This window comes from Chionomys nivalis, chromosome 3 (genome assembly GCF_950005125.1).
Source record: "Chionomys nivalis chromosome 3, mChiNiv1.1, whole genome shotgun sequence".
Taxonomy (NCBI): domain Eukaryota; kingdom Metazoa; phylum Chordata; class Mammalia; order Rodentia; family Cricetidae; genus Chionomys; species Chionomys nivalis.
This window is the reverse complement of record NC_080088.1, coordinates 88,495,880-88,508,664: the sequence shown is the minus strand read 5'-3', so window position 1 is coordinate 88,508,664 and position 12,785 is coordinate 88,495,880. Positions and strand designations below refer to the sequence as shown.

The 12,785-nt window shown below is 47.1% G+C and overlaps 1 protein-coding gene, 1 non-coding gene and 1 pseudogene across 13 annotated transcripts in view; all 3 read left to right on the top strand.

Annotated features, from left to right (window-relative positions):
* The first annotated feature begins 1,309 nt into the window (after positions 1–1,309).
* Positions 1,310–12,785, top strand: part of Trrap (transformation/transcription domain associated protein) — a 95,475-nt gene continuing 83,999 nt past the window's right edge. For 9 of the 12 annotated variants that reach the window (XM_057763714.1, XM_057763708.1, XM_057763712.1 and 6 more), the window contains exons 1-5: positions 2,016–2,030; positions 3,609–3,769; positions 4,143–4,192; positions 9,163–9,273; positions 10,907–11,011. In XM_057763714.1, the coding sequence (XP_057619697.1) occupies positions 3,670–3,769; positions 4,143–4,192; positions 9,163–9,273; positions 10,907–11,011 (366 nt within the window). In that variant the 5' untranslated portion in view covers positions 2,016–2,030; positions 3,609–3,669. Of the gene's footprint in view, positions 1,424–2,015; positions 2,031–3,608; positions 3,770–4,142; positions 4,193–9,162; positions 9,274–10,906; positions 11,012–12,785 lie in introns of those variants that run through there. The other 3 variants (XM_057763715.1, XM_057763716.1, XM_057763706.1) reach the window with 1 other exon arrangement.
* Positions 3,848–4,050, top strand: LOC130872326 (small nucleolar RNA ZL1). The gene has a single exon (XR_009056933.1). It is a non-coding gene; the product is annotated as a small nucleolar RNA ZL1 (small nucleolar RNA).
* Positions 7,050–7,175, top strand: LOC130872299 (small nucleolar RNA SNORA70; annotated as a pseudogene).

Here is a 12,785-nt window from a genome sequence, read left to right as displayed (position 1 = left end):
AAAGTATAGGATGAAACCCAGGACTTCCTATGTGCGACATAAGCATTCCACCTTCCGAGCAGCAACCCAGGGAGCAATCTATTGAGCAATCTCATTGACCCCTACCTTGTTTTTCTCTGTCTCCGGAAAGATCGGAAAGATCGCTGGGAACTGATTTGATCCGTTTTAGGTCCTCCTCAAACTTTAAACCTGCCTGCTTTGGAGGCTGTGATAGATGGCAGAACATAGACTTTATTTATAAACAGACAACTTCCTGCGGGAGGGAGAGAAAATATCATTAGAAACAATTCCCCACATTGCCAGGGGTTCGGCTACAGCTAGTTCTTTTGTGGCAACAACAGACAAATACCGAAGCATGTTTTTAAAGGGTCGTCTTAACTCCAGGGTTATTTTTTTCAGGCACAGGAAAGCTCTGTTTATTACCAAGTGCGGAATAGTATCAATTTAGGATCAGAACACAAAGACCCTGGGGGTTGAAGTTTCAGAGTAGGCACAGGAAGTTGTAGGATGTAACTATAAGAAGGCTCGAGGCAAAGGGGTGTAGGCCATCATTGATGTGCTGTTCATCAAAACTTGGTAACTACCGAGCTCCCTCCACTCTCAGTGGCTATCCCAGAAACCACTTGCTAGTGGAGAATTGACAGGTATCACAGGATTTATTTTCCCCTTCTCTCCACTATGTTTCTTCACTGTTTTGGCCTAGCTCGAGACCCGTCTACTGCTAATTTTGTCTTGGATGGAGGGTATCAACTATAAGCAGGACAAATGTGGTTGTCTCGGGGTGACCTAGCTGCTTAACAAGCTAACAGTCCATCTTCAACCTCCCCCCCAAAAAAAAGCCTTCCTTGCCTCTTCCCGCTTGCACCAACTATGAAGACTCTCAGGTGGTTGAGACTATAGATCGGTAGTAGAACCTAGGCCTAGTGTATGTGAAACCCTAAGTTCAACATCCAGCATTGCAGGAAGAGGGAAAAAAAGATGTCTCAGAGAAGGGAAGTCCAGCCCTGAAGGCCACACACTCACTCAGTCTAACTGCGGACCAACTGAATAGGTATTTCGGGTGTCCACCACCCCTCAGCTTGGCCCCTGCGGGTTAAAAGGACTTAGGGATCACGAATCTTGAAGCTGCAGCAGCTCACAGCCCCTCAGGCCTGGGTGCTTCCCAGGTAGGTAGGTCACCCCAAGGCGATGATTTAAAAGGACAGCTCGCCCATCCAGGCCACAGCCGCCCCTCCCTGCCCCGCCGCCCGCCCAAGCCGCACCCACTTGGGGGCGGTGCATCCAGGCTCAGTTCTCTGTGGGCGGACGCCGCCGCTTTAAGTAGGGGCGGGACTGAACGCAGAGCAGCGGCGGCGGCGGCGGCGACGACGAAGAGTTCGCCGGCGTCCTGGATCGGATACAGGAGGCCAGCTGGCAGGTCCCGGTAAGCACGGGGCTGGCGGGCGAACGACCCCGGGAAATGCACGCGCGCATGTGCGTGTCTCAGGCGTGAGGGAAGAGATCGGTGCAGCGCGACTGCTCCATAGAGGGGCGGAGAAGACAGTCCCGGCAAGGCCGAGGTTCTTCAGGCCCCACGGGAGCTTTCTTTGGCTGGATCTGCCCCACTGCAGTCTTTAGCACTCCGCGGTGCTTGGCTGCGCTGGAGCGGACGGCGGGACGCGCAGCGCTATCGGTTGTGGGGATTGGCCCTAGGCGCTCGCCGTAGCTCAGCGGCCTGCTTAGGGGTGGTCGCTGAGAGTCTCAGGAAGGACTGGCGACAAAAGGAGGGAACCCGAAGACCGTTTGCGACGGGAAGGGATTGAGTGAGGAGTAGCGGAGGCTGCGGCGCCCTACCAAAGCCATCCTGGCATCTGCGGGCCTCCACGCAGGCACCTGGCTCTCCGGGCCAGACGCTGAGAGTGAAGGTAGCGGTGGCTGCAGCGCCCCCTGGCGGCTCGGCGGCGCGGTGTCAAGCCAGTCGAGCGTCGTGGGCGGGGCGGACCCGACGGAGGACAGCGGACAGCGGGGCCGTTTGCCTTTTCCTTACCTGGGTAGGGGCTCCGTGGGCTCGTGGGCTCGTGGGCATCCAGGCTTGAGGTCATAGCCTCCCGGAAAGTTCAAAACCTCCTTCCTGAATCCATAGGCGAAATAGGTTTTTCACCTGATATCAGGGTCTAAGCCCAGGGGAAAGCTAGGCCGAGCCGCTGGGAGGCTTGGTTGGTGGCTTGGAAATGGCACATTTAATGGCTTCTAAGAAGAGGCATAAGTGTCGCAAAAAATCTGCGCAGATGTTGGGTCTATAGCTCAGAGGATAGAAAGCCCGCTTAGCATACCAAAGAGTCTGGGTTCCATTCCCCAGAACCTCCTAAACCTGGGGTGATGGTACACAGGCTTGTCGGGTGGGGGGTGCGGGAGGATCAAGAATCAAGGCCATCCCTACCCACACCCAGCTCCTCCTTCTCCGAGCTTCACGACATCACCTCCACAGCAGAAAAGTTAGATAAAAAGTTTGGGCAGGACTAGGGCTTCAGAAGACTGTGACCCTGAGTCTAGTTAGCAGTCCCTGGGTGTGAGGGCCTTGCAGTGTTTGGAGGAGGGACCGTGATACGAAAAGGTAAGAGTTTAGCCAAGTCACCATAGCAAGGCTGATAGTCTCCTTAGCTTAGGACTTTCATTTTCTCCCTACAAACAGGGTCTCAGATATTACATGGGCCTGGCTGTTCCGGAACGCTCTTGAGTGCTAGGATTAAAGTCGTACTCCAGCCGGGCGGTGGTGGCGCACGCCTTTAATCCCAGCACTTGGGAGGCAGAGGCAGGCGGATATCTGTGAGTTCGAGACCAGCCCGGTCTACAAGAGCTAGTTCCAGGACAGGCTCCAAAACCACAGAGAAACCCTGTCTCGAAAAACCAAAAAAAAAAAAAAAAAAAAAAAAAAATAAAGTCGTACTCCACCACACTTAGCTATTCTTACTTATTTATTTTTAACATTCGTTTGTTTGCATATGTGTGTTAGGCATGCATGTGGAAGTTACAGGACAGCTGCAGGAATCTGTCCTTCCATCCCGTGGGTCACCAGGATGAAGTCAGTTCTCCAGGCTTGGCAGCAAGCATTTTTACATTAGGAGCTAGGGGTCAACAGCCTGTTTCCAACTCACTGAGGTGCTCTTAAAGCATTCTTTGGGGCCGGTGAGGTGGTGCTTGGGGTCAAAGTCAGATGACCTGAGCTCAGTCCCCAAGACCCACATGGTCACAGAAGGAAGGGAGTTCCCCAAGTTGTCCTCTGACCTCTGCAAGTGCGGTGTTGCACACATCTCCCTCGACCCCAGTAAGTAAACGTAGTGATAAGAAGAAGCATTCTTTGAGTATGATCCGTGCTTCGGCTGCAGATAAAATCTACAGCTTCCTGGACACTTCAGGGTCTTGGAGGTGATGCAGAGGAAAATGGTTTACTTATTTCTTTAATTATTTACACAGTGCTGGTGATGATACCCAGGACAAGGGCTCTACACAGTATGTGTATCTTCTTTTGACACAGGGTCTCATGTAGCTCTGGCTGGCTTGGAACTTACTGTGTAGACCAGGCCAGTATGTGTCATTGAAAGGTGCTAATGGGATGTTTCTTTTCACAGACTGGGTGAGCTCATGGACTTGGTGCTTTAGTTTTGAGAAAGAAACAAACACAGAAGAAAGATGGCGTTTGTTGCAACCCAGGGGGCCACGGTGGTTGACCAAACCACTCTGATGAAGAAATACCTTCAGTTTGTGGCAGCTCTCACGGATGTAAATACACGTGAGTTGATCCTTTTTGACATATTGGGATAAATAGCAACCTTAATGTTTGTCCTTGGTTTCCCCCTTGCTACCTTGTGGAGAAGCAAAGTGATGAACAATATTGCTGGAGCCCCAGAGAGGCACAGTGTGTGTGCCTGTGTGCCTGTGTGTGTGTCTGTGTCCTTGTCTGTGCATGCACACGTGAATCTGAGGATGGGTGTGGTATGATTGGTGGTAGGGACCTAGCCATGTGCCTTCTTCCGGGCTGTGACAGTCAAACTGATAAGATCTGATTGCTTCTCTTTCTTAAGTCCAGTGATTATTTTTTTTTTTTTTTGAAAGCCTCCTTAAGGTAGTTTCAGTAACATGATGGTTTGTTTTGCCATTTACAGCCGATGAAACGAAGTTGAAAATGATGCAGGAAGTGAGTGAAAACTTTGAGGTATGAATTTTATGCTTTACCTTTTTAAAAAATGACATTTATTTTGATTTTGGACTGTGTTTGCCTGTCCATGCCACAGTGCTATGTGCTGTTCACAGGGCAATCTAGGGAGGGGACTCTGTTTTTTCCTTCCATCATGTGGGCTTAGAGATTGAACTTGGACCATTTTGATGGCCCTGCAGTTTTCTTTGTTTCCTGGGCTTTCTATTTTCACACTTAGTGTTTATTAATATTTGCTATCTTATCGTGTGTAAGATGTGTGTGTGGTGCACACGCCACCACCGTGTTTGCATGGAGGTCAGGGACAGCATTGTGGAGTGGTTCTCTGCTACCTTTACATGGGTTTTGGGCATCAAACTCAGGTTTTCAGCTTGCCGATCTGGGTGACAACTTGACCTACGAATAATCTTTCAGCCCCTTAGTCAGTCTTTCTAAAAGTTGTCTTTAGTCGTTGTTACTTGTTATGGTGTGGGGGAGGGTACAAAAGCGCTGCAGTGTGCAGGTGATGTCAGAGCACACTGTGGGAAATGCTTTTCTCCTCCCATCTTCACCTTTATGTCGGCTCTGGGGACTGAACTCGGGGCTTCAGGCTTATGTGGCAGGCATCTTGCCCAGTCGATCCTTTTTCTGTTACTGACCCAGAGGTCACTGATTGCAAAGGCTAGCCCATGATAGCATACTCCTGTAATTCCAGCAGTGGGAAAGCTGGAGCAGGAGGACTGGCAGTAACTATTCAGTGCCAGCCTGTGCTATATGTACAGCTCTGCGCCAGCCTGTGCTATATGTACAGCTCTGCGCCAGCCTGGGCTATATGTACAGCTCTGCGCCAACCTGGGCTATATGTACAGCTCTGCGCAGCCTGGGCTGTATGTACAGCTCTGTGCCAGCCTGGGCTATATGTACAACTCTGAGCCAGCCTGGGCTATATGTACAGCTCTGCGCCAACCTGGGCTATATGTACAGCTCTGTGCCAGCCTGGGCTATATGTACAGCTATGTGCCAGCCTGGGCTATATGAACAGCTCTGTGCTATATGTACAGCTCTGTGCCAGCCTGTGTTGTATGTACAGCTCAACACCAGCCTGGGCTATATGTACAGCTCTGTGCCAGCCTGGGCTATATGTACAGCTGTGCGCCAGCATAGGCTATATGTACAGCTGTGCGCCAGCCTGGGATACAGTGTGAAAGTGTTTGAGAAGAAGGTTTTTCCCCCTAAACACTTACTTTGTGTCTGTGTGTGCTTGGGCACATACGTCCCATGAGGTGCATGTAGAGCTTAGCGAACAGCTTGCCTTCTACAGTGTGGGTTCTCCTTTAGGCTTGGCAATAAGCGTCTTTACCCCCAGTTTACCGTGCCCCATAGAGTCTAGGCCACTGGTGGTCTTTCAACAGGAATTTGAAACCGTTCAGGATATTGCCATCTTCCTGGTGGCAGTCTCAGCGTCGTGTGTAGGTTGTTGGCTTTGTTTTGTTGCTGTGCGGTGGCATTTTTATTTGTGTAGGTTGTTGGCTTTGTTTTGTTGCTGTGCGGTGGCATTTTTATTTTTAAGGGGGCTCTCATTACATGTTTTCACTTGACCGCATTCAAGTTTATGTTGTGATTGGCTATGTTCAGGTGAATGCTCATCTGACATGATGGGCTGTCAGTCACTTCTGATTCCAGTGCTTCAGATGTCTGTCACCTTAATAAAGCCATGCTCCCTTCTGGGTTTCTTGTATTTGTATGATTTTATATTGTCCCACAGAACCCCCAGACTCTGCCTGCAATTGGCCTTTGATTTGTTTTTACACTGGAAAAATATTGATTGATCTTATAAACAACAACAAAACCCAACAAAGATCTTTGGTTTGAAGTGTTTGAAGTGTATCTGTATGAATGCCCAGCTGTGTGCATGAGTATTACATGCAGTGCCTGTGGGGGCCGGAAGAAGGCATCAGGCCCTGGAGTTAATGGAGCTTGTGGAAGCCATGTAGGTGTAAGAAAGTCAGTCCAGGCTCCCTGCAGGAATAGTAAGCTCTCCCAGGTGGTGGTGGCACATGCCTTTAATCCCAGCACTCAGGAGGCAGAAACGTGGATTTCTGTGAGTTCAAAGCCAGCCTGTTCTTCAGAGAAAGTTCTAGGACAGTCAAGACTAAAACAAAAAAACAAAACAAAACAAAAAAAGATCTCTTAACGGCTGAATCATTCTTGATCTAACTTTAAGGATACTATCATCTCCAAACTTTATTTTCAGTTTGTTTTCCACATGTTTCTAAAGTCTCTTTATCTTTGGTTCTAGGTTTTTCATTGTGCTCCTTGGATTTCATTTCTCTGTATAGTCCCTGTTTATTTGTTCACACATTCTCTTCTGCTTTTGGTTTCACTTTGTGAACAACTGGGCATTGAATGACTGGAATGCGTTCTGAGAATTGTGTCATTGGTCAGTTCTGTTATTTGAGCATCATTGAGTATACTTACAGACATAGATGGAATAGGTCAGTCAGTCAACATAGCCTCTTTAGAAAATTACAGTTGGACCTGTGTGTGCATATGCAAGTATGTGCACAGACATGCATGCCCTGGCACATGTGCAGAGGCTAGAGGGTAACTTGAAGGAGTTGGTTCTCCCTCACTGTGTGGTTCCCTGGAAGGTGCTGTCCAGTGACCAGTACCTTTCCCTGTGAGCTGTCTTACCAGCCTGCCTCTTAATAGGATCAAAATCTGTGTGGCTCTTGCCAATGTGTAACAGAGCAAACTGTTTGACAGAGGCTTTGAAAGACACATATATTGAAATAATGATGACAGGCCCCTAGTGACGTTTGCCTATGTATCCCAGTCAGGCAGCATCATGAGACTTTTCTCTAAAAATCAAGAAAGTCTGTAACCAATTGAGCCTACCTAGTTCCTTTCCTGGCAGGGACAAGGAGTGTAAGGATTGCAAGCAGCCTCTTCCTTGGGAGTGTAGGCAGCCTATGGGATGCCCTGAGGGACTTTCAAGGCAATTTTCTTGCAGATAATCATGTCTCCAGTTTCAGTGCTGTCCCCAACCTTGGCTCCAGGAAGATCTACAGGGTGCCTTTGGGAAGCCCCAGGACATAGTGGCCAGAGTTCATGCTGGCCAGGTGATATGTCCTTTTTCCCCAAACTGCAAAATAAGGGACGTGTGAATGAGGCCTTGTGTAGAGTCAAGCTTTAGTTCTCTGACCAACAGAAGGCCCCTACCTCAAAGAAGTGGGGCTGCACCATGTTTGATGCAGGTGAACTTGGAGATACAGTGGCGTGTCCCGTAGCTGCTGACTCAGATACATCCACAGTTGCTGCCTGGACAAATGGCAGCCTGCATTTCTGTATGTGTAGTATGAATCTCCCGTCCTGTGTGTCTTTATAAAGAACAAAGAAGCTACAGACACACAGTGGAGTTAACCCAGAAACCACAACACCGGTGTTAACTCTGGGCTTTAAGCACTGCACAGAACGGAGTGTGCTGCACTTTTATCTGAGAGCAGCACGGTCCTGTTGACATCCCACCACCACAAGGACATGGGCATTGCCTGGATGCTCTGATGCCTGTGACACCACAGGCTCATAGGCAGGACTTTCTTGGGCTCCTTTAGGATGTTACAAGACCACTGTCATGCGTGGTTCATCATTATGTGGTACCTATTGGCTTTATATTGGCTGCTGTAAAAATCTTATTTTTTTTTTTTTTTTGGTTTTTCGAGACAGGGTTTCTCTGTGGTTTTGGAGCCTGTCCTGGAACTAGCTCTTGTAGACCAGGCTGGTCTCGAACTCACAGAGATCCGCCTGCCTCTGCCTCCCAAATGCTGGGCTTAAAGGCGTGCGCCACCACCGCCCGGCTAAATCTTATCTTTTTTGAGACAGTGTCTCATTCTGTAGCCGTGGCTGGTCTATAACTCAGTATAGAGAGGGGCTGGCCTGAAACTCAAGAGATCTGCTTGCCTCTGCCTCTCCAGTCCTGGGATTAAAGGGTTTTACCACTATTTGTGGCTAATATGTTAGGGTTCTCCAAAGATAATTTATTTTATGTGTATGAGTGTTTCTATAAGTGAGGACCTAAATGACACCCCTCCCTATCCACACACACCCCTCCAGACAGTATCTGGCTTTGTAGCACAGAACAGCCTCTAACTCATGATCCTCCTGCCTCATCCTTGTGCTAGGTTATAGGCATGCACCTAGCTGACTGGCTTTGGAGGTCAGTCTTGAATGTTCAGTATTTTTCAGAGCATTAACATTTTTTCTTTGCTTTGCTTGAATTTATTTGTTATATACTTTTGTTCAAATTACATTTCTGTGTGTACTTGGAGTTTGCATGTGGAACTCAAAGGATAATTGACAGGAATGTTCTCTCCTACCATGTGGGTCCCAGAGATTGAACTTGGCTCACCATGTGTGGCAGAAAGTTCATCAACCCTAAATGCCTTGTAACCTGATGTATATATAGAACAATGTGCCAGGTGGTGTGATCCACATGCAGTGTACAGTGGTCAGGTGAAACATGGCTTCTCAAAACACTGTCTCTTTATGGAGAGAATATTCAGAATCCTTTTAGCTCCTCCCTCTATCTACTATCATCTATCTATCTATCTTTATTTATTTGTTTGTTTGTTTTTGAGCTTTTCAAGACAGGGTTTCTCTGTAGCCTGTCCTGGAACTAGCTCTTGTAGACCAGGCTGGCCTGAACTCACAGAGATCCGCCTGCCTCTGCCTCCCGAGTGCTGGAATTAAAGGTGTGCGCCACCACTGCCTGGCTTCCTTTATTTTTATTATTATCATTTGCCCTTTTTTTTTTTCCGATGCCTTCTTGTGTCCTCCTTGGAAACTTGGATGCATGTGGTGGTGCACATAAAACCTCATGTGGGCACAAGCATGAATTGACAAGAATGTTTTCTTTTGAGATTGTTGTATGGATTCCAAATGAAAATAAGCACACACCTTACTGTGCCTTTCCTTTTTCCACTGCCACCTAGAATGTCACGTCGTCTCCTCAGTATTCTACATTCCTGGAACATATCATCCCTCGATTTCTTACCTTTCTCCAAGATGGAGAAGTCCAGTTTCTTCAGGAGAAGCCAGCCCAGGTAATCTGTTCACAGTAGCAGGGAAAGAAAAATGGCACATGGAGGATCAGAAGTGAAAATGAATAAAACAACATAATAAAATCAAAGAATGGAAGTTCACCCAAGAGTGAAAGAGGTTTTGTCATCAGGGTAACCACTCAGGACTGCCATCTCCTTGACTTTATCCATCTTTTCTGCAGGTTCAGTTATTTGCATCTGCCAGCTAGGGGTGTGTGTATGCGGATTAGTCAATTGGGCACAAAAGAGGGCTGCTGAGATCACTCAGCAGACAAAGGTGCTGGCCACCAGGCCTGAGAACCAGAGTTCAGTCTGGTGAGACTCGCGTGAGAGAAGGGGAGGCCTGACCCCTGAAGGTTGTCCTCTAGCCTCTACATGTGCTCCGTGATATGCCCACGTATAATAAATCAATCAAACAATTAAGTGTGACTGAAGAGCTGACTCAGTGATTAAGAGTCTATGCTACTCTTGCAAAGGGCCAGAGTTCGGTTCCCAGCACCCAGGCAACATGGCTCAAAACAGCTCTCGAACCAGCCAGACCTGGTATCTCTGGCTTCCTTTGGCACCTGCACACCTGAACAATTACAAAAAAGAATTCTATAGTTCAGCATCACCTCCCAGTACCTCTAACCACATAAGCAACATAGACTACTATGCCATTGTTTTCTCTGTGTCAGCTTTTACTTCTTAAAGAATCTGAGAGCAGTTGCTGTAGTGCTGGTGAGGTTTGTCAGTAGCTGGAGCAGTTTTCGGTTTTATCCGAGAGCTTAAGTATGTGACTGGCCTCATGGTTTGGAGTTGCTGTACAGAATCCAGGGGCTTAGTGAAACATGTCTGAAACACAGGGCTCTCAAGAACAGGAGATGCGTGTCAGGGAACCCTAAAATTAGTTATTTTGTGTTCTTTGCATTTTCTTTACTCTTTTAAGGAGCTTTTTTTTTTTCAGTCAAAACCGGAAAAGGAATGTGTATGGGTGTTCTGACTACATGTATGTCTATATATCGCAAGCGTCTCTTGTGCCAATGGAGGCCAGAAGAGGGTACTGCGTGTGTCCTGGGATTAGAACCCAGGTCCTCTGGAAGAGCAGCTAGTTAGTGTTCTTAAGTGCTAAGCAATCTCTAGCCCAAAAGATGTATTTTATTACTGATTATGTGTCTGTGTACATGGGTGCATGAGCACATTTGAGTTCAGGGTCCCTTGGAAGTCAGAAGTGTGTGTTGGGTTTTGTGGCGCTGGAGTCACAGGTGGTTGAGAGTCACCTGATGGGTGCTGGAACTAAACTCCTGTCCTCTGCAAGAGTAAGAAGGGCTTTTAACCGATGAGTCATCTCTCTGGCCCTTTCTCTTTCCTCTGTAGAGCCCATGTTTGTTCTTTGGTTTCTTTCTACTCCATCCTCACAGCTGTGTCTTGTGCTGGGCGTACTGGTGAGGTTGTAAAAACCACAGTGGACTTGTTACAGAGTTACGGAGTTACTGAAGATGAATGAGCTGCACACATACTGTGGGTTACATGTGAATTTGCAGGTCTCTAAAGGTCAAATCGCTCTTGGGTGGTGGTTGCTGGTGCTGGGTACAGTCAGCCATGTTAAACAGTGAGTTTGGAACTTCTGTGGTTTACATTTGTGTTTCCTTGTCAGCAACTGCGAAAGCTAGTACTCGAAATACTTCACAGAATACCGACCAATGAGCATCTTCGTCCTCATACGAAAAACGTTCTGTCTGTGATGTTTCGATTTTTAGAGGTAATCTTTGAGAATTGTCTTAACAGCCATGTTTAAAACATTCCATGATTTTTCTTGCTATAAATCCAGTCGTCTATGACTCACTAAAGATCTGCTTGAATGAGTGAAATTTTTCTTAATGTCTCTTTCTGATTCAGAAAAACTACATATTTGAAGACTTTTTTTTTTTTTTTTTTTTTAAAAAAGACAGAGTCTCACAGTGCAGCCCAAGCAGACCTGGAACTCCCTATTTAGACCAGGCTGGCCTTGAACTCAGAGATTCACCAACTTCTGCCTCCTAAGTGCTGGGATTGAAAGTGTTTGCCAACATACCTGGCCCTTTTTTCTTTTTGAGACAAGGTCTCACTGTGTAACCCTGGCCTTCCTGTAACATATTGAGTAGACCAGATTGGCCTGCCCTTGTCTCTCAGGTGGTTGGGATTAAAGGCATGTGCCACCATGTTCAGAAAGACCTTAGATTCCTAGGTAAATGTGTTTGCTATATTTTTGTTTTCTCATGTCTTGATGCATTTAGAATCCCATTGTGCCTCAGGCCCTTGAGAAGATGTTTTCTTAGGAGACAGTCTTGGGATCTTGCCTCAGCTCTGCCGTTCATAGCTGACCACATTGGCCACATTGCCTACAATCTCTGAGGCTCCGTGACCTCGAGGGTAGAACGTGGCTGGTCCCTCCCTCACAGAGCGAGCATGGGCCTGCACTTAGCACCTGGTCCAGTCCATAGAGGCTGCTCAGTAGCTGATTGTTTTTCCTTTGTCTTTTGACAAAGAGGGTTGAGCACCCTTTTTCCCAAATATTAGGGAATGGGAGTATTGGGGATTTTTATTTTATTTTGAGTTTTGGAGTATTTTTATATACATAACAGGATATTTTAGGGCTACAGTCTGAGCCTGAATGTGAAGTTCGGTAGATTACTATGGGCACCTTCTGCAGGTAGCTTGAAGATAATTTTATAAAGCCTTTTTTACAGCATCTGTGTTCGTTTTGACTTAAAACCATTATGTGAAGTCAGGCATAGATTTTCCTAGTTGTGTTATCTTGTCAGGTGCTCAAAAACTTTAGGAGTTCAGAGCAGTTCAGGTTTTGGGTTTTTGGATCAGGAATGTGCAACCTGTATTTCCAAGCAGTGAGCCATTTTTTGTTGTTTGTTTCAGGCAGGATGTCATTTAGCCGCTAAAGCATCACATCAAATACCAGCACACCCCTCTAATACCAGCATTTGGGAGACACAGAGTGCTCTCATTGAGTTTGAGGCTAACCTGGTAGAGTGCCTAGCATGCATGAAACCCTGGGTGTTCCATCCTTAGTACCACATAAACCAGGCTAGGTGAAGCACAGTTCTTATCCCAGCACTCAGGAGTTCCAAGGTCATCCTTATACACGAAGTGAGTTCAGATCAGGCCTAGGATACATGAGCCCCTATATCAAAAGGGAGGAAGAGACGGTAATTGATGCATGACTTGCTCTGTGTCATATATGCTAGGTCACCTTTCTCCGAGTTACCCTAACACATCGGTGGGATGGTGTTCAGATGGCCCAAAAGACTATTGCTCTCTCTGTCTAGGACTGCTGGATCTGGGAACTATGCTTTTCAGCAACTCAAACAAGCTGATTGATTCAGGAGGAGAAACACGTAGAAAATGCCTAAATGGTTTATTTTTGTTTTCTTTTGAGACAGAGTCTCCCTATATAGTCTTGGTTGGCCTGGAACTCACTGTGTAGATCAGGCTAGCCCTAACTCTGCCTGCCTCTGCCTCCCAAGTACTGGGATTAAAGG